This window comes from Achroia grisella, unplaced genomic scaffold (assembly GCF_030625045.1).
Source record: "Achroia grisella isolate CSIRO2021 unplaced genomic scaffold, CSIRO_AGI_Agris_v1 utg900, whole genome shotgun sequence".
Taxonomy (NCBI): Eukaryota; Metazoa; Arthropoda; class Insecta; order Lepidoptera; family Pyralidae; genus Achroia; species Achroia grisella.
Window position 1 is genome coordinate 4,401,802 of NW_026713059.1, and position 21,489 is coordinate 4,423,290.

At 33.9% G+C, this 21,489-nt stretch overlaps 2 protein-coding genes across 2 annotated transcripts in view; one reads left to right on the plus strand and one right to left on the minus strand.

Annotated features, from left to right (window-relative positions):
* Positions 1–9,760, plus strand: part of LOC131853388 (neurogenic protein mastermind-like) — a 39,371-nt gene extending 29,611 nt beyond the window's left edge. Inside the window, exons 4-9 of the mRNA XM_059204255.1 lie at positions 4,073–4,202; positions 6,654–6,782; positions 7,354–7,701; positions 8,129–8,234; positions 8,424–8,499; positions 8,779–9,760. Coding sequence (XP_059060238.1) covers positions 4,073–4,202; positions 6,654–6,782; positions 7,354–7,701; positions 8,129–8,234; positions 8,424–8,499; positions 8,779–9,147 — 1,158 coding nt within the window. The 3' untranslated portion in view covers positions 9,148–9,760. The remainder of the gene's footprint in view (positions 1–4,072; positions 4,203–6,653; positions 6,783–7,353; positions 7,702–8,128; positions 8,235–8,423; positions 8,500–8,778) is intronic.
* Positions 9,761–9,762: 2 nt separating this feature from the next.
* Positions 9,763–21,471, minus strand: LOC131853391 (CD151 antigen). The gene is made up of 5 exons (XM_059204259.1): positions 21,050–21,471; positions 14,465–14,683; positions 13,158–13,340; positions 12,437–12,637; positions 9,763–12,287 (listed from the first exon to the last, which is right to left on the minus strand). The coding sequence occupies exons 1-5, from the start codon at positions 21,110–21,112 to the stop codon at positions 11,964–11,966; spliced, it is 990 nt and encodes a 329-aa protein (XP_059060242.1). The 5' UTR covers positions 21,113–21,471; the 3' UTR covers positions 9,763–11,963.
* Between the last annotated feature and the right edge of the window lie 18 nt (positions 21,472–21,489).

Here is a 21,489-nt window from a genome sequence, read left to right on the forward strand (position 1 = left end):
TGCTATTGCAAAAGCAATTAGTCATATTTATGAACAAGTCAAAATACAAAGAATTATAGAAAAACAAGTCTCATTAACATTGCTAAAGGACTATAGTCCACTAAAAGAAATTGTGTTAATTCTATATGGGTTTATATGGGTTTCGATTAATTTTGACACTTATTGCCCATTGTAAAAATAGAGCGTAGGGACGGATGGCAGTAAATAATGAAATCTATGAATAAATGCAATCAAAATTAAAATAAACTCAATTTGTTTTAACTTAAAATGTAAACCTCTACCAGTATGTACTATTTTCAAAATGAGAATAAATCATTCCACACCGGATTCTAATCTCGGTGTAGCGAGTAGTTGACGGCAGGGTGAAACGGCCGATGACATTAGGAGTATGTAGTATCGAGTAAAAAGTATGTTAGCTCCCGGGCAGATTACTTCCTGTATCAGGACCACGTGTCCCACTCACCCACCCGACGCCGACGACTCGTAGCCCGCTTGAGTTGCCTCGATATTCTAGTAATTAAAAAGTCTATTGTTCCATACATACCCATACTTTCCTGTATTCCTTTGCCCATGCTGCTCTCATTAAGTGATATTAACAAATTCTCCAGAAATATCAGTGTGGAGAAATGTCGTCCCTCGTATCAAATAGAGAGGACAACACGTCTAAATAACTTAAAAAACCTATAACTTATAATATGCTCATTTTTTATGAAAACTAAAGCTAAAAACTTATTAAAGATTTGTGAGTATTACTCGTTTTATGCAAAATCCATCCAATTATACTTGTGGAAGAAAAGTAACGTTGACAATATAATAAAGTAGGTTCGTTGTAGAAAGTCATTAGGATTGAACTCTACCCGTACCGCTCTATATGAACTACGGTGTAATATTATAATATAATATTGTTTGTACTTAGCTGTTAGCTTCATATAAATCATAGTGTGGACCACAATTATTATTTTATACGAAAAAAATAAAACATTTGTTTCAGTAACAACACATATTTTATTTAAATTGGAATGAGTTCGTCAATATATTACGAATGAATATAATGAATATATTTCTTCGCTTTACCAACTTTAGGAGCAGCATTTATGCTCGTCTAATTATTGTTACAATACTTTCGCTACTTTGAATGCGATTTGAATAGATATATTTTAAACTTATTGATCTTTACATTACATTAACCTTTATGAAAATCACTATGTCGCTATACATGATGTTGCGATTATCTATACAAATTGTTACCCAAAGTGCTTTATTTTATAATTCTGATTAGGCTTAATGTTACTACCATTGAAGCTTTTATTAACGTTTAATTAAAAATACAGATTTTTTCTGCTTAAAAAAGTAGCTAAATAAATCCAAAGTAATTTCCTATCACGAGAAATGTATCAAGTTTTATTTCTAATACAATTTACCTTTGACACTAGCACTTGAAATGCAAAGTGGGCGTTTATGACGTCAGTACGTGGGAAGCGCTATTTTTATCTGTTTTCAAGGGACGAACCAACGTCGAGGTTCTTAAGTGCCACGCTTTTGATCCACAGATTGTAAATGGAACCTTTGATTTCTTACTTAGTTATAGAATATAGTTCTTATACGACTTCTTACTTTTGTAGACATTCTGAATCAATGAATAGCTGGCGCGTGCCCACGGTCGTTTCCCGTCTATATTGTCTTGTCTATGTGTACCTTATTACGTATGGTAACCATGCCGCAACGTAACTTCTCTTTCATGCGTTAAATGAGATAGCCATTGGTATGCTGCAACTACGAGCGTTTTTGGACAATTTACTCTAATAAATATTCTAGATATTATATGAATAATATGAAATGAAGTTACATGTATATATATATATGTTATTTTTATGTTGTTTCAACAATGTAAGATTATTTTCGTATATAGTCTTCCTAACAACATAGATACGTTTAGATATATCTATGTCCCGTTGTAGTGAGATCATTGACATACAATCTCGTAAATGATGTGTTAGCCAAGTACAGCTTTTATCCATAACAACGTCGTTAAATCTCCTGTGGATACGAAATCATTCCTTATGAATAAATAACATTCGTCAATTTCTAAATGTTCGTATTTGTTTAAGCTTTATAGGAATCAATATTTTGGTCATAGTTTCATTCATAAGTTGCTTAGAATCTATATTAAAATAGTATAACATCCTTGGGTCGTTTGAGTATCTGATGTGCGACCAGATAACACTGGTCCCGTTAGTCCGTCTGGCTTTACAATGCAGCTTAGCGGCTTCGGCACGCATATTACACCCGTATTGACAGAGAACAACAAAAATCGCGGGTGCACCGGACGGGAGGCGGTGCGCTGCTTGGAACAGGTTTAGCTCGCCGGGAGTTACGGGCGCTCACATCTATGGCAACTGGCAGCTGTCACCGGCGATATGATTCATCAAAATTGTTCGTATGGTATGCCGACTGGGATAGTTCTGATGTTGATTACATAGTTACATAGTAACTAACTTATCTAAGCAACTTTTTGAGTAAAATATTTGATTAACAAACAATAAAGAAATCTTTTGTGGATTACTTCGTTCATTCATAATTGATATTGATATCGTCAAGGTCTGTTGCATATACAGGAAACTGTAATAGCTTAATAGAGATTTCAAATTAATCACAATACATTTTTATCCAGATGATCAGAAATTTATATATTCAGGAGATCCCAAGTTTATCATCTTATAAAATATGATCCGATACTAAAATAATCACATCTGTATGACTTCTTAGTCGATAATTACATAATTTAGTTTACTAGAGTTGTGTTCGGTTATTTTAGGACTAAGATCAGAAAATTTTAATAAAAATACTGTTGTTCTATTTCATGGACTGCTTGTGAAAAGGTAACAAAAATATCGTAATGTTCTAACTGACGGGATGTTACCCGATATCGTACCTAATGAATATCCTGGCGGAACGTCCCTACTGTAGTACAATTAAATCTTTTGATATTGTACATTTTCTGTAATACGGCCTTTTATATTAAAAAACTTTAACGAAATATAACAATTTTCATTTCTCATTCTTTGGTAAAAACGAATCTGCTTATTCTATTTTAGTTTTGCAATTTCAGTGATTATTCGTCAGTTAATTTCTACTTATACCACTTTGTAATATTAGAGGTAATAATCTGTAATACCACAGAATAATACCACCTAATAGTACGTACGTAAATTGTGTATAATACCAGTTTGGCAGTTTCCTAATAAAAAACGAAAGTGGCTGTAAACCAATCGCAATTTTACTCATATTTGTATATATTCAGGCATTGTTATTTTCGACACTCGTCATGCTACACGAGAACACAAAAGTATTCAAATTAAGTAGGCATGTTTTAATTACTGGATCTGCGAAACAGGTTTTTCGTCTGACAAGTATTTGTGAGTCTTTAATGAAATAATGAACGTTTTATGCACGTTTGTTAACATATTAGGTATTCTGTGACATTCTACTCGTACTTTTGAACTGAATGAAATCATCAAGTATTGAAATTTTAATATGCCTATGGTATTGTAAATTACTACAGTTAGTAGTTTTGCGTACAGTTTGTCTGCATTTTTTGAGATGTAAACTGAAATGGTAACAAAAAGGCAGGCGAAAACAATATTGCTATGAAATAGCGACCAATCTGAAATTTGTACTGGTTGCACAAATTCATAAAAGGTATATAGAGTAGATCAATCTGGAATAATGTACCGTACAAATATTGAAAGAAAATTTCAAGTACTGGTGGCTTCGGAGATAACCTATACTTATAACGTCATGAACTTCAAAATTACTAATTGTTATAATAATGTACATTACATTTTAAGTAATAAGGTTTGTAATCACAATCACCATTACTAACCCTTTCCCTTCATATTATTAAGTTGGTCATCAGGTTGTGTAAAAAATTGTAATGTTTAAATGCAAAACGTACATAGTATTATTACCAGACATAGATAACTAGCTGTGCCTGGAGTTTTACCTGCGTGAGATTTATAGCCTGTGTTGTTTTTATGTACCTATAGATTTAATGTGTATATGTGTTGATCAGGTGTCGGCAGCACAGCACATGCAAGTGAGCGGCGCGGGGGGCGGCGGCGGGCACGTGTCGGTGGCGGCGCAGCAGGGCATGTACGCAAGTTTCCAGCACCAGGGGACGCCCTCGCCGCAACATCATCAAGGTTAACATTATTTAGTTCTATTCCTAACATACTTTTTAGTGCTTTAAATAATTCAAGAACCAACCATCAAAATGTGAACTTCAATGACCCGAAGGTAAAGATCCTTCGAAGATAAAGCCGTAACAGAGAGGTTCGCCCCCATCTCTTCCCTTTGCGGGTGAGAAGTTGAGATGATGAAGGCAAGTATACCTGTTTTCAACAAGGAACGCAAGGTTGGGTATCAAGGTAACCTCAGGGTATAGCGCACACGCGCATAACAAGACGTACAACAATCTAAAATATAGGAATAGGCGATTATTCTAACTCGTATGTATTATAACGCAAGGAAGACGAATGAGATATAGATACCTATATCTCACTCGTCTTCCTTGCGTTATTCTTTTTCGAAGTGTATACGGTTTATTAGTATGGTAGGTGTATATGTTATAAAATGAACAACCGAACATTGAACCACCGAAGGGATAATGCCAGTGTTTGAGGTGTGTCTACAATACTGTAGACATCATAGGCAATAATCACTGTTCATCAGATAGATCGTCTTTTTGTTTTCTTACAAAGCTATACCTACGCTATTATTGATATGTGAGGCAATTTGTTAAATCACAACTTCACAAAAGTCATTTATAAATGCTATTAGTATAAAGACAGACAGACAACTCTAGGGAAGCAATATTGTGTACCCAAAATGTATTCAAATTCAAATTCAAAAATTATTTATTCATGTAGGACATTATAGCCGCTTAACGTCAAATTTTTACATACTAATTTTAATTTTTTCCCTACCGTCCAGTTCGGTATATAGATCCAATTGAGAAGAACTGGCAAGAAACTCAATTGAATTACTTTTTTTTAAGCCAGTTTATTTACAATGGATATTTATATAGGTGTCTATGTCTAACATTAAATGAAAATTCAGTGCATGAACAATTATTGCCCTGCACACTCGTCATTCAAGTAATCGTTTTTGTAATATGAATATATTTTTAATATCTGCCGCTTTACCCCATAATAATATTCCATAAGACAGAGAGTATGATGTATTTAGGTAGGTGGTAAAATAAACCATCATCAATTTTTATCAAGTTGCACATCGACTTGTTTGCCATTTTCATTATTACATCATTGACAGTGTTTATAAAATTATACATACAATTTTAAAATATAATTCGTTAAATACGAGTTTTCACATGCGGATATTAGTGAAAGTTTCTCTAAACTTGGATTATATATGTGTTGTTATTTATTGCGGGTGTTGAGAAGACACACCGCTGAGCTAACCGATAAGTAAATCTTATCACGGACCAAATAAACACGGATGAAAACAAATTAAATCACTCATAATATATACCTCGCTTTATGTATATTGTATTTATATATATATATTATATTCTAATATAACATTGTTGTTTCAATAAAATTTACATTGTTATCATTAATAAAAGAGATTGCATCCAGCCAATCAAGAATACTCCAAATTTCAGAAAAATAAACGAATATATTATTATCTTCGACAATTCTAAGTATGTATGTAACATTTTCAAATTTCAATTTTACCAATTGTATTGGCACAGGATTAAAAATGTAATGCTGAATAGCATTTATTTAAAAGAGCAACATGCAGACTTATTCTTTCTGTGATGAGGTTGTGTTCCGAATAAGTGGTAAAATAAAAACAATATCACTATTCTAAAAGTGCTTATTATCAGTTTATTTGAATAACTATTATTCGTATAAAAAATATTAAATATATACTTACTTAATTAGCCTAAATACTATAAATGGGTCATGTAATAATATCTTTACATCAATTACCTACTTATAGGTATAGTGTAATTAATGGTAAGGATTAATAAAACAGGCGGAAGTAAAGCAGTATTCTCCGTAAAACTGCACAACTTTCTCCATTAAATATGTACCTATGACATTTCTCAGTCGAAATATGAAAACAAGTTTTAATCTTTTAGTGATTGCGCCATTTGTGGGAAAGACATTTTTATTTTATATTTCGACCTGTGTCAAATGAATCCGTGTAGGATTTCTTTGTCAGTGTACTTTCATACAATTACATACTTTGGCTGGATTTAGGATTCTTCTCTACATTGACATATTACTTAAATGAAAAAAAACTTCTCAAGTATACGTACATATAGCAAAACAAGGATATTATTTTGTTAACAAAAAACAAATTTCCAACGCAATAAATTAGTAGCTATGTGACCAACATGGGAAAACCTCACGGCTATGAATAAACAAGCAAAATCCCTTTAGAAGTCATGATAACGTTATTATATGTGTATAATATAGTAGCAGTTGGTTGGTTATAGAACTTGTTTAAAATTTCAGTCAAACTAAGATCCTCTTTCTTCTTGAAGTCGTTTGAGAAAGATAATGAAAGTTGTATAAATGTAGGTATATAATAATTACGAGTAATTTTTATTTTGTATTCCATAGGTAGCGGATGTGAATCATACTCCATGTCACAGTCGCAGAGTATCAATTTTTCTCAAGGAATGCGCAATCGAGCGGCAGGGACCGCACAGCAGACCAACACGCCCGGCCCTGGTCCTCCACCGCCACTTGGTAAATCAACAGACATAATATTTGGTCTCTGATGTTATTGTTAGCTTCTGCCTGCCAGCAAATACATCCTCATAAGCCACAACTTAAATGGTCTCGGGTAGTGCGGTTTCAGAGCTTACTCCCGCTTAGACGTAGATTGTGGAATTAACTACCTACCGAGATTTTCTCGTGTGACTATAGTTGGTGCTTTTCAAGAAGGGTTGTTTAAGGTTTCTTAAGGGTCAGCAATGCGCACGTAGCGCGTCCACAGGTTACGGTAACCGTTTACTCTCAGATGGGCCTTACGCTTGTTTGCTACCATCGTGGTATAAAAAGAGTGGGAGTAGAGTTCTATTATGTTGCTGTACAGTTTTTATAGGGTGTTGTGGATTGAATGTTAAATATAATCGATACTAATGGGATTATCTATATGGATATATATATATATATATATATAACACGACAACACATGAATTATATTAGGGCTGTCTATAGATGGCCATTGCAGAACATTATACAAGTCAAACTCGTCAGTTCCATATAGTATCATTACAAGACCAGTTTTATTTAATCCTGACGATATGAATTCTAGGTGTCGCAGCGGCGGGTCTCTCTCGTGAACAACAAGCGAAGATGCTACAACAACAGCAACAGCAAATGCTGCGAGCGCAGCAGCAGCAGATGCGACCACCGCCGCCGGAGTACAAGGCGCGGTTCGTGGGCGGCGCGGCGGGGGGCGCGGTGGGCGGTGTGGGGGTCGGCGTGGGGGTCGGCGTGGGGGTCGGCGGGGGGGTCGGCGTGGGCGGCGTGGGCCCTCGTCGGGCGGCGGCCGCGCCGCGACCCTTCCCACCGCACTCGCGCCAGTACTCACCCGAGTGGCGACACGTCCTCATGCAACAGCAAGCCGCGGCTAGGCAGCAATTTCCTCACCATCATCAAGGTATAACAAAATAAGTCGTATTATGTCTACCATGTTAGGAAGACTGTAATAATATCAGTATATCTTTCTATAGAACTGAAAACGCAATAGTCAGTAGTCTAGTAAACAGCAAACGCAAGTTCGTGCCTGTGTTACTGTTTACAACTGTTTTGTTGTTAGAAAAACATTTAAAAGAATCACATATAATAACTGGAAATCACTAAAACTCCTACAAAAATGTTTGCTCTATAGGTTATTATCACAATATACATACATATATTAGAAAGATATATTGGCCGAACTCAATAATCTAAAATCAATACAGGAAGTACTGAAACCGATAAAAAATCACACCAAAATAATGTGTCATTCTGAGTATGTTACCAAGTACGAAAATGTATATAATAATTATAACGGAATATGTAATATTGATATTTGTTTAATACAGGTTTTGGTATGGGAGCCATGGGTGGTGGTATGACCCAACAACAGCAAATACAGTTACAGCAAGTTCGTTTACAACAACAACAATTGATGCAACATCAACAACAGAGGTGAGACATTGGCAATTAACTGTTGACTTTAGACGTCGTTGACGTAGATAGAAAAGTTAGCCATTACTTTTTTATATTCATTTACGTTATTTTTTGTTTTAACTTACAGTTTCGCGAGTATGTACGATTACATATCAAAGTATTTACTCAAAGTCTTAGACCTAAAATCAACACATATTTTATTTACAGGACCTCCAGCCAGCAGCAGTCTCCAATGTCACATTTAATTATGCAACAGAACCAAATGATGAATGTTCAAGGACAGGTGAGATTCCCTTTTCTTTATTGTATATGACTACGTGTGAAAGTAGCTCTAAATATATAAGTAGTCTATAGGTAGATTAAATATTTAAATTGAATTATATTTAAAACATTGTTAACTGTATCTGTATTCGTAGTTCAAGATAAAAATTAAAAAATATGTTCTATTTATATATTAAATGTAATATAAGATTGCAAACTTTTGATAATGTTGATATATTCGATGTTAAATTAGGTATGATATTAAGTTTGGTATACTCATATATATATTATTATTTTATAGATGCCAAATATTAATATGAGTCAATCTCAGAACATGTCGATGCAGCAGGGTGGCATCGCCGGTATGGGTAGTGCGCATCAGGGTAGTCCCATGCAAAATGGACCTATGCAGGGGCAAGCTGGACCAATGCACGCGCAAAACAGCCCCATGCAACAACAGAACTCCATGATGTCACAAAATGGACCCATGCAGACCCAGAATGGTCAACACTCATTCCCTTCCCTCCATAACACGTCTTCCTTTACGGGACAAACAGCCGAATTCAACCTGGACTTCCTTGATAACATGCCTTCCACGGACGCCAGCAATCTCACCGCACAGGAATTATTGAATTCTCTTGACAACTCCTTTTTGAATGGCATTCTTTAAACACGTTAGATGTTAACAAAGTTATCCTAAAAATTTAATCTATTTATAGTCAATTGGTATTAAGTATCCTATTGGATATGTTTATATTCTGAAATGGTTTAAAGCATTCAAAAAGAAATATATGACCAATCTGTAACATGTATGACCAAAGTTTTCAAACAGGAATTTAACATCAGATTTTAGTGTGGCTAAATTATAGAATAAGCTATGATAAACTCTTCCGACTTCTTTTAGTATTGGCAAATGCATTGTTTTATAGAGTATTTATTGTGAAAATATCCATTTCATAGTATTTATACTTAAGATTGTTAATATTTCTTTTGTAAATATTTTATAGTAATTTTAAGATGTTTGTTTAATATTATGATATCAGTGAAAACATAACGTCAGTGTAGTCAAGGTATTCCCACGCCATTGACGCGATTGGAATGCAATATTTTAGTTCGCCGACAGTAGATTATCGCATTTTAATACAGATAAATTACTGTAGTGGTAAGATATAAAGCACAAAAACAATATAATCCACTATTTTAACAATATTGAATTGAAACACTGTTCAATTTTATGCAAGATAAGTGTCACTATTGGGGCAATAGTTATATGTATATATATATATATATATATATATATAGTATAAATTTGAGTTACTTATTTATTTCTTTCCTCCGGCCGTCCCTTAATATTTTATATGTTAACTTTCAGTACCAAATGATAAGTTGCATGTAAAGTTTACTTTCCGCCTGGCAGCGGCCAATATTTTGTATTAATAACTATATTTTATTATAGTGCAAATATAAATTTTATGATTTATTGTAATATCATTCCTGTACCTAAGATAAATAGTAGATTATACTGTGATGTCGGTCTCAATGGTCAATAGGTTAAATAGAATCAATTATTAAAATAGATTATTGTTATTGTTAAGGATCTCATGTATCACTTAGGATGAGGTTTCAGAGATTCTGGAATTGTAGGACGTTGGTTTTTTTTATTTGATCAACGAGTTATGATAGTATTTAATTCCAAGATTTATTGTCTACATTTTACTAAAGTTTATTTACACAATTTTCATTGCAATTATGGACACAATATGTTGTAAATCTAAGGATTCATTTATGATACAAATAATAGAAAACGGTCAATTGTAATAATTATAACTGAGTCATATGTTACAAGAAATCATTAATACATTGTTTAATGTATTGAAACTTTATTTCAAAGCGAAATTATTTGTAATGGTATGGTGGCAGCTAATATTTCTCAAAGTTATATAACTATATATGAGCATTTGCGTATGCAAATAATAAATGTTCATTTTAATATTTACAACTATTGTTAAACCGGTTATCGATGTTATTAAATCTTCTTCTTTGTTGCTTCAAATCTTGTAAAGGAAACCTTGAAAGGGTTTGTTTTAAATTGTAATATATTATGAGATATAAAGATGTAGGTATATAATATGTTGGTGACGATTCTGAAGCTTTAAAACATCCTTTTATAGGAATGTTAAATCAGATATAACAAATATTTAAATACAGTCTAGAAAAAAATGTATATTTAATAATGCCTCAGAACCGTCGCAATTAAATGAGTATCCACTTTCTTGAAAATCAGATATAAAAACCAATTCTGAATGAAAGTAACATTCCAGAGCCATTGTTAACAATGTTTTAACTTTAGGACCAATTTTTGATCATTCTTTTGAAATAATATTGCATATTGAAAATTTGAAGTTTTATTTCATTTTTATATTTACAAGATAAGTGAAATTAAATATTGATTAGTTTTGAACATTATCGTTTTCTACATTATATTTAAAATTATTTTCGCAATTATTAACGCGCTCGGATTTTAGGTACTTATATTATATTATATATTGACGTATATAAATTACAAGCCGGTGACTTAAAAATAGTTGGATGCACAAATGCTCCATATGTGTTTGGCAGTCTGAGATGTTATACGCTCTTCAGTCATGGGGTGTCGCTAATGGTTTCGATCAACGTAAAATGTCAGTATTAGGTCAGGTATGTTAGTGTATGCCAGTACTATATATATATCTCAATTCGACCGAAACTTATGTGTCGCCTAAGTACCCAAATTAAATATCTCCTGAAATATACTATTGTGAAATTAATTCTAAATAAATGATAATTATATAAACTTTGAAAAGTGAAGCTATATAAAAAAATCTTATGATTAGAATTCAAATGGCGATATTTTTATCTAACAAATACAAAAATATCTAATTTATATTTCTATGTTATTGAACACAATACAGAAATAACGGAGTAAATACTTTAGAGAATAATAAACATAGCAGCTAAGCAGTCTTTGGAAACAATAATATTATTTGCTGTGCAAATATGAAATCGATCAAAATACTGATTAATCACAATTTTAACTTTCCATTGTAATTTCAGTTACTTAATCGGTTTCACTGAAAGAATTTCTGTTTTCTGTCTATCCTCCTATTATTTGATATGGCACATTACCTTTCATTTTTCCTTCAGTAATTCTTATAAACATTTTATGAGTAATCATTTATTGTTGTAATCTCCTTATTCATAGTAAATTAAAAACTATTTCAACTTTCGTCCTTTGTTTTCGAGTTATTTTCTTGATTTAACAGAAAGTGTACAAAGTGACAAAACAATCTAGTACTTAAAGTTTAGTTTCTATGGATAAGGTATAATTAATGGTATACTATAATATCACTATTTTTACCACATAATAGAGTCTGCTTGATGTTTATACAAATAATCTGAGAATTTTTCCAGTTTCCTCTCTAAAGAATTTATCTCCGCTGCTAATTCTCATACAACCTCATTGGGTTTATTTTGAAAAATCCTCGGATTACGAACCCGTGGGCTGTAAAAGTTGTTCGGCTGGATATACTTAGCTGTTATCGGTTCTTCGTGCATACTGTTCATTTTGCTTTCGTAAATATTTTCATTCCTCTTGTTGTCAAGAGATTTCGTCACAAACGAACGAATATCTTGTCTTCGTTTCCTAAGCCGTATACAGGAGAACACGGTGCTTAGCAGTATACCCAGTTTGAATACGGCCACCACAAAAAGGCCCAACATGAAAATAAGATACTGATCCTGATACCATTCATCAAGTCTATCTAGACATCCCTGTAAAGAATCAAAAAATAATATTTAAATATAATGTTGTTTAAGCCAACAAGTATTTAAATTTGTGGTTAAATTTTTAACCTGTCTAATACTGGGGTACCATAAGCTCCTTTCACATCATGGATAGATGAATAGCTAAAAAAACTTACCGGAAGATACCTAAATTGTGGATTGGGTTGTATTTCCTGGCAGCGTGACTGGTTCACTGGTGTCGGGTTGAGATAAGAGGCGCTGTTTTCGTATTGCACGCAGCATGTGAGGGGCACCGACATCCCGCGGGGGCCTAAACGTCGCAGCTGCCACACCGACATGTCGTAGTTGCGGGCGCTTGTCATGCCGCAGCATCCCAACTGGAATAGTTATGACGGGGGAAGGGATTGTTAGTAATGTGAACTAAACCGTATTAAATTCATGGCGAATTTACCACGATGGGGTCACTGACCTGACCTCATGCTCCTCTTAACATCCTCCACTAGTGTTTCTGGGCTTTATATTCCATTAATGTATAATTTGCTTTTAGTTTAGGTGTTTACAGTGTTCAAAGAAGGAGTTTCTCAATTAGTTTGTTATTTCTGCATACACAGTTTAAAGAACTTTTGTTTTTAATACAGTACTTAAGCCTTTTTGCTAGCAATTAAATGTCAGCTAAAGTTTAAAACAACCATTAATGTTAGCTGTTAATCAGCTATTATGAAACGTGCCTTCTACGTCTGCAATTTCCTCAACTAGTATTGTACTGTAGACACGCTTACGGTTTTAACACTGCGGTCATCACATACAATGTTCCGGCAGTAACGAAAATTTTGGATAAAAATCACCCAAAAACAATTATTAATATAGATACCTATCATAAATGTTGTATGTACATACTTCAGTCTGGGCGAGGTCGACGGCAGCCGTGAAATGTTCATAGTCGGGGAGTGCATAATACGACTGTAGTGCGCCCACCGCGCCGCCCCGACTGCTCTGAAGTCCCAAGCAGCGCGGCCATAACGCCACCAAAACTCCACTCGCACACTCACATAACAATAGTGTTAACACTATTAGAAAGTACTGAAAATATAACAACCATACAGTTGTAGCTTACTTCATAAGTTTATTTTTACAGAAACAGACATTATACAAAGTCCTCAACAGTCTCAGTGGAATAGTGATTTAGTACATCATCTTACTTACGATAATCGCGAGTTCGATTCCTCGCATAGTACAAATATTTGTATTCATAAGTACGATTGTTTGTATCGAACCTCGCACGTTACAAATATTTGTATTAATGAGTGATTGTTTTTATCGGTTCTGGATGTTTTCTATGTACATTATGGTGCTTGGCACTAGATGTCGCTATTATTATAAAGTAATCCGTGTACCACGATCTCTACCGTCTACTTCAACCGCCAAGCATTTTGCTTTAGAGCTTTGTTTGAATGAAGCTGAGATAGGGTCTTCTATGAAATCATAGAGTACGGATGTATGGCAACTTAGTACTCCGAAATGGCTACTTTTAGGCGGTATCAGGGGCTTGACATCACAACTTGATGTCCTTGGTGCTGTTCATAGACCCTTGTCTATGAACAGCACCTGCCTGTTCTCTCCACGATGCTGTTTCTGCTGCTTATCAATGATTTGTTAACCACGGTTAACAATCATTGTCCTACTGATGACGGTATTAGCGATGTATTGTATATACTACATGGGTCGTGCCAATATCCCTCTTGTTGCAACTTCCCATCAGGGTGGTCGTCAGCTTTTAAACTATTGTACATTTTTTATATAATTTGTTTTAAATAAAGAACATGCTTCACAAACAAAATTACGTAAGCTGAACTCTTGCAATGTAATAAAAATATCCATTTTATGAAAAGAAACGCAACATCTAAAATTATAGAAGCATATTAACTTATTCTTCAAGAAAGGTAATGCATCAGAGGTACCAGGAGTGTCATAATTTTTTTGGTCATCTGTCATATTACCATAAGGCTAGCTATATGATATTTTAATTAAAACAATAGAATGAGCTAAAATTAAGAATGTTGCCTAATAATAATGTATACGTAAAAGAAACCTGGAGGAATTAACATTATGGCGCAACTCCTTAACAATGCAATAGAAACTACAAACCAAAGATAACATAACTACAAACAAATATCAATTCCATAGACAAATAATATTATGCTTACCAATGTCAGTATGAGGTATCCTGGTAAATACGTAGCCCAACATCCCAAAGCGGCAGTTGCGCATACGACGAGTCCTGCAGCCAGAAGCCCCAAAGCTAGGTAGTAGAAGGGTGGTTGATCAAGGTCTCCCTCGGGCGATGCCAACAAACGCGAGAGAAGAATCCTTTGTGAGTCACATAATAGCAAAAAACCGCATACGACTTCCACAAAACCACACGCCTAAAACATCATAATGAATTACATGTAAATAATGTACTTTGAGGCGCAACTTGACATACCCAAATTTCGCGTCAAATTTTCGGTTAGGTTTCGTCTGTTATTGATGTTTCTATCACCGCGAGACACAGCCAAATATATAGAATGTGAAAATTATTTAAGTGTCGTTTTTGAGATTCGTACTCATAACCTTTGAGGTCTAAATCAGGAATTATACTAAACTAGCCCTTCTACACTTCAAGCATCAGAAAAGTGTTATAATAAAGTATGTTGTTTCAATTTCAAGTATAACGCAGTTTTGCTTGGGACGTTGTCATACATCATACTGTCATTTCTCTCGATGCCGTGGGAATTTTTGTAGATATTCTCTTATTGGTTATTTATTAATTTCCGTACATATATCAATATATGTCATTAATGTAAACAAACCGCACTTCAATGAGATGAAAATGAGTGGTGACAGATATATTTATGTTGTGGACTATGATAATTATTGCTGGCCACAAATAAATAAATAAAAAAAAGTTAAAATTTAATGACATAAGAAAATATATGATTTTATAATTTATTATTTTATTAATATATTATCCAACACATAAACTGGCGACCGTGCAGTATAATACAATATGCAGAGAGCTATAGAGGAGAGAAAATTGGCCCGAAGATTCTTTAGTAGCGCAGTAAGTAAATTAGAAGAATCTTTAGTCAAAAAGGATAAAGATGCCTCGAAATCAATTTCGCTAATCTTACCGCCAAATATGAAAAGTTGTCTGCTATTAACAATAAAGTATTAGATATATGGATAGATTTGGTAGACAGAGACGAAAGCGAATATGAAGAGGATATTATATCAATTGAGAAGTATGATGATAAATGGTTTTTGATGCAAAAGAAATATAAAAATGCATTTGATATTACGAACAGTTGCAAAAGTAATATTGGAAGTGAAATTCAAGAGAGTTGCGCCCAGGATGCCGTTGTAAAAAATATCTTGCGGCTTCCTAAGCTTCAGCTTCCTCGTTATGATGGTGATGTGAAGAAGTGGATAGGCTTCTGGGGGATGTTCCAAAAGATCCATGAAGATTCCAGCATAGATAATAATATGAAGTTCCAGTACCTACTGCAATCGATGGAACCAGGATCTCCTGCCGCAATACTAGTAGAAAGCTTTCCGCCTTCAAGTGCTAATTATCAGAAAGCTATAAAACAACTAAAAGAAATATATGGTCGTGACGATCTTTTAATTGAAATATATGTTCGTGAGCTGTTGTCCCTAGTTCTGGATCAATCAAGAGGGAGTGCTACGCCAATTGGAGTATTATATGATAAACTTAAAACTCAATTGCATGCTTTAGATAGTTTGAATGTCACTACAGATAATTACGCGTCTATGTTACGTCCTTTAGTCGAGTCCGCTATGCCCATAGAACTGCTTCGTATTTGGGAACGAACTCAATCTAGTAAAAAGGATCAGTCTGACACTTTAAATGACCTTCTTAATTTCATTAAGCAAGAAGTAGAGAGCGAGGAACGTATTAAAATATCTCATTTAGCTTATAGTCAGAGTAGTTCTTCAAAATTTACCGCCTCTTGCTTAACGACACGTGTAGATAGTTCTAGTAGTAGTAACAATAATACTTATGATATTTCTAAGCCTAGCATCGTGAAGCCTTGTATTTTCTGTGACAAGCCATCGCATGTGAGCTCCGAGTGTACGAATGCTATGAAAATGAATTTAGATCAACGCAAGGAGTTTTTAAAAGGTAAGCGTGCTTGTTTTATTTGTTTAAAATCGGGACATACAACTAAAACTTGTAGGAAATTCCCGAGATGTATTATTTGTACAAAGTGGCATTATACTTTAATGTGCGATAATAATAAAATAGTTAATTCGCAAATTCAATGCAGTAATAGCTCTGAAACACAAGTTCTATCTAATCAGTCTTCTTTGATCCCCTACTAATACAACTGTTTTATTACAAACTTTGAAAATTAATTTGTGGTACAATAATAAAACCATGATAGTACGAGCTCTGTTAGATTCGGGTGCTCAACACTCTTATATAAAAAGTAGTGTGGTAAATAATTTGAAAATGAAACCATGTGGTCAGGTACATATTTCACACAGTTTATTCGGCGGTGTAGTTACGAAACGGGAACCACATAATGTATTTCAATTTATTATTAAAGATCCTACTAATACATACGAATGTAACATTAAAGCAATAGAGAAAATGAATATTTGCAATGATTTACCTAAATTAAAACAACCTATTTTGTTGTCTAAATTAAAAAGACAGGGTGTTGTATTAAATGATATAGTTGATGATATAAATGAAGTGAGCATTTTGATAGGAGCCGATATTTTAGGTAGTTTGTTTACTGGGCGTATGATAAATGTAGATGGTAATCTTGTTGCTATGGAAACTAAGCTAGGTTGGACAATACAAGGCCCAATATCTAATATGTTTCATGTTGCTGAAGAAAGTCTTGTTAGTTTATCTTGTACATTTAACTTAGAGGATCTATGGAGTTTAGAAACTATAGGTATTAAAGATGAACCGGAAGTTAGAAAACAGACAGAGAGAGAAAAAGAAGTATTACAATTCTTTAAAGATACGATATCCATTAATGAGGAAAATAGGTATGAGGTAAAGTTGCCCTGGAAGGATATATCTATAAATTTACCCACAAATTACGACCTAGCTCTAAAACGATTAAAATCTACCACTATACGTTTATCTCGTTTAGGTATTATGAAAGAGTATAATGAACAGTTTAAGGAGTGGTTAGATTCATCTATTATAGAAGTCGTTGATGAACCAGATCATAACTCAGGACACTATCTTGCTCACCATGCTGTAGTTCGCGAGTCTAGTCTCACTACAAAAATTCGGCCCGTGTTCGATGCTTCTGCATGTATTAATAAAGAAAGTTTGTCATTGAATGAGTGTTTAGAAAAAGGTTCTAATTATATTGAATTAATTCCATCGTTGCTTATCAAATTTAGGCATGGTTCTATAGGAATAGTAGCTGATATTAAAAAGGCCTTTCTCCAAATATCAATTAATAAAGAAGATCGCAATTTTTTGAAGTTTTTATGGTGGCGTGATATACATCAGGAAAAGAAGACTGTAGTCACTTATCGCCATAGAAGGGTTGTATTCGGCGTAACTACAAGTCCTTTTTTATTAATGGCTACAATTAATCATCATTTAGAAAAATATGAGTCAGATACTGCTAATAAACTTAAATCTAACTTTTATTGTGATAATTGTATAGTAAGTGTGGAAGATGAAGAAAGTATGAATAAATTTATAAATGAGGCAAAGGAAATTATGCATAAGGGTAAATTTGAACTAAGATGCTGGGTAACGGGACCAGTAATAACAGATGATACTATTTCAGTGACGTCTGTTTTAGGACTCAACTGGGACCCACGGAGCGATGAACTATTTTGCAAGGTTCCTTCTATGAATGAGAATAATATTATGACGAAAAGAACTTTATTATCTATCGCTCAGAGCATTTTCGACCCTATAGGCTTTATTAGTCCATGCACTATAGTTCCCAAAATACTCATACAACAATGTTGGAAAATAGGTTTGGAATGGGATAAACCGCTTCCTATGGAAATTCAACATGATTTGAAAAATTGGATAAAATATTTAAATCTTTTAACGGAATGTCGGATTCCTCGTCATTTGTTTCCGACTAGTATTGAATTTTGTTCAGTATCTTTACATATATTTTCAGATTCCAGTCTATCAGCTTATTCAGGTTGTGTCTTTTTACGAACAGAATTTGATCGCAGCGTGTATGTACAACTAGTCATAGCAAAAAGCAGAGTTACACCTTCTAAGGCAGTGACTGTGCCTCGATCTGAGTTAATAGCTGCTGTTTTGGCTACTAGATTGGCAGTTGAAGCAAAAAAATCGATTAATTTGGAACGTTTGAAGGAATATTATTGGACAGATTCCAGTATTGTTTTATGGATTAAAAGGAAATCTGGACTAAATATTTTTGTACATAACCGAGTTAAAGAAATTTTAGATAAGACGAATGTTGAAGACTGGCGTCATATTCCAGGTCACCTTAATCCAGCAGACTTGCCCTCTCGTGGTTGTAATGCTCAAGTCCTACTTAATAGTAGATGGTGGGAAGGACCTTCTTGGTTACGAAATAATATAGATGAATGGCCATGCTCTGTACCAGAACTAAACGAAGAAGAATATATTAAAGAAATAAATGTTAATTGTTTAGTTACAGAAGAAGTGGTAATGTTTTCGGATAGACTTACCTATTTTTCTAAGTATATAAAAACGGTTCGTATGATAGGTTGGTGTATACGTTTTAAAGAAAATTGTTTAAAACAGTCTAGTACAAGAACGAAAGGAAACTTATCGAGTTGTGAATTTGAAAAGGCTGAAAAAAGGTTATTTGCTTTAATTCAAAATGAACATTTCAATGACATACAATCGACTATGAAATGTTTGAATATGGAATTAGTTAAATCGAACGAAGATGGAATCTTACGTGTCAAAACAAGACTTACACTACGAGACGACACAGATACTTTTATATTTCCAATTTTACTTCCTGGATCAAATAAATTAGTTCAAAATCTGATTCGTCATAAACATATTGAGTTGTGTCACGCTGGTTCACAATTATTAATTAGTAATATTAGAGAATTTTATTGGGTCATGGGAATCAGACAAATATGTAAAAGGATTGTGCGTGAATGTGTTCTTTGTAAGCGTTATAATGCTCGTCGATGTTCTGTACCACCAGCTCCGTTACCAATTGGTCGTACAAATTGCGGTGCTGCCTTTGATGTTACTGGGGTAGATTTTGCTGGTCCATTATATCTCCGAGATAATGAGAAACACTGGATCGTAGTCTTTACTTGTGCATCTTATCGCGCCATTCATTTGGAATTATGTAAGTCATTATCTACGGAATATTTTATGCTGGCTTTTCGTAGATTTATTGCACGTAGAGGCAAGCCTAAGACTGTCTACTCCGATAATGGTACGAACTTTCGTGGTACAAGTAACCTTCTGAATAGTATTGATTGGGAAAGGGTTTCACTACAGACGACATCTCATAAAATAGAATGGCGGTTCAATCCCCCTCAAGCTCCGTGGTGGGGAGGGTTTTGGGAGCGCATGATTAAGACAATAAAAGAAATGTTACGAAGAATCTTAGGTAAAGCTTGTCTAGACTTCACATCTCTCTTAACCATTTTGTGCGAGGTAGAATGTATCATCAATAACAGACCATTGACGTACATTGCAGATGATACTGAAAATCTGAAACCACTTACGCCCGCAATGTTTCTACAGGATTTAAAACAGTATGATACTGTGGATATAGATCAAGCTGACGCTCATACATTAAATACGAAAGTTACATATTTACAAAAATTACGCAAAGATTTTAAATCTAGATTCCGCAGCGAATATCTTTCATTGTTAAAGCAACTTGCGTCCAATAAATCACGAATTATTAAAGTAGGCGATATAGTATTAGTAGAGCTAGAATCTAAACGTGTAGATTGGCCACTTGCTGTAGTTACGGCTGTATTTCCAGGAGCAGACGGCATTATTCGAGTAGCACGAGTTAAAACTGCAATGGGAGAAAAGATTCGACCACTACAACGTTTATTTCCATTGGAGGTACCCTTAAATTCTGCAATGCCTAACCCTATACAGACTGATCCTGTTTCACCTCAATTAGAAACACAGCAGACTCGATGTGGTCGTTCTATTAAAATACCACAAAAATTAGATCTTTAAGTTTATATTCAATTTTGTGTGTTTGTGTTTTGCAATATACATAAGCAATTGCAAAGGCGGCGAGTATGTTGTGGACTATGATAATTATTGCTGGCCACAAATAAAAAAAAGTTAAATTTAATGACATAAGAAAATATATGATTTTATAATTTATTATTTTATTAATATATTATCCAACACATTTATGTCACCGTTTTTACGTGTTGCATACTTGCAGCATGTAAGCAGAGTCTTAAAAAGGGAGACATTTAATAGGACCAGTAATGTTTTATGTGTATCTCTAATTAGTTGTTTAATGTAAGTATCCAGAACCATGTGACATAACCAACAGCTATCATCATCATTACAATGATTTTGTTATCTGTACTAAGCATGTTTTTCTCTTTAAATAATTGTCTATAGATATTGTTTATAAAATAACAAAAGTATAATTTAAAAAAAATACATATCAACAAATAAATAAAGTTTCATCATCCGAGTAATTATTATTTTTAAAAACCTACTAAAATATTAAAATATTACTCGTCGAGTAATATTTTAAATAGTTATAATATATAAAGTTACTCACGAAAAATGTGGTATTGAAAAATCCAAATAGAACACTGGCACGCGCGATATTAGTACACTTCATTGCCAAAAATTTATGTATTCGATACAGTATTTTGTCACGTGTGCAATGTTTGAATTTTTGTGTAAAAACTATATAAACAACACGAGGAATGCGGTGTGATCACGCAACTATGGCAAGCTATGAATACACCATCGTATACTGAATAGATTCGCCGGTTTTAGGGAGATGCGCTCTGATGAGCAGGTGGGGTGACTAATAATTAAGGTAGTTTTGTTTAAAATTAATGCATGAGTTACTCCAACATGCGGACGTGTGAATGTGGGAGACCGGTTCATTTCGTTGGTCGGTTATACTAATTTAGTACTTACGAGTGCTTCAATATGTTCGCACTCTGCTATAAATAGAAATGTAATAAAATTAAATAACATTTTTAACAT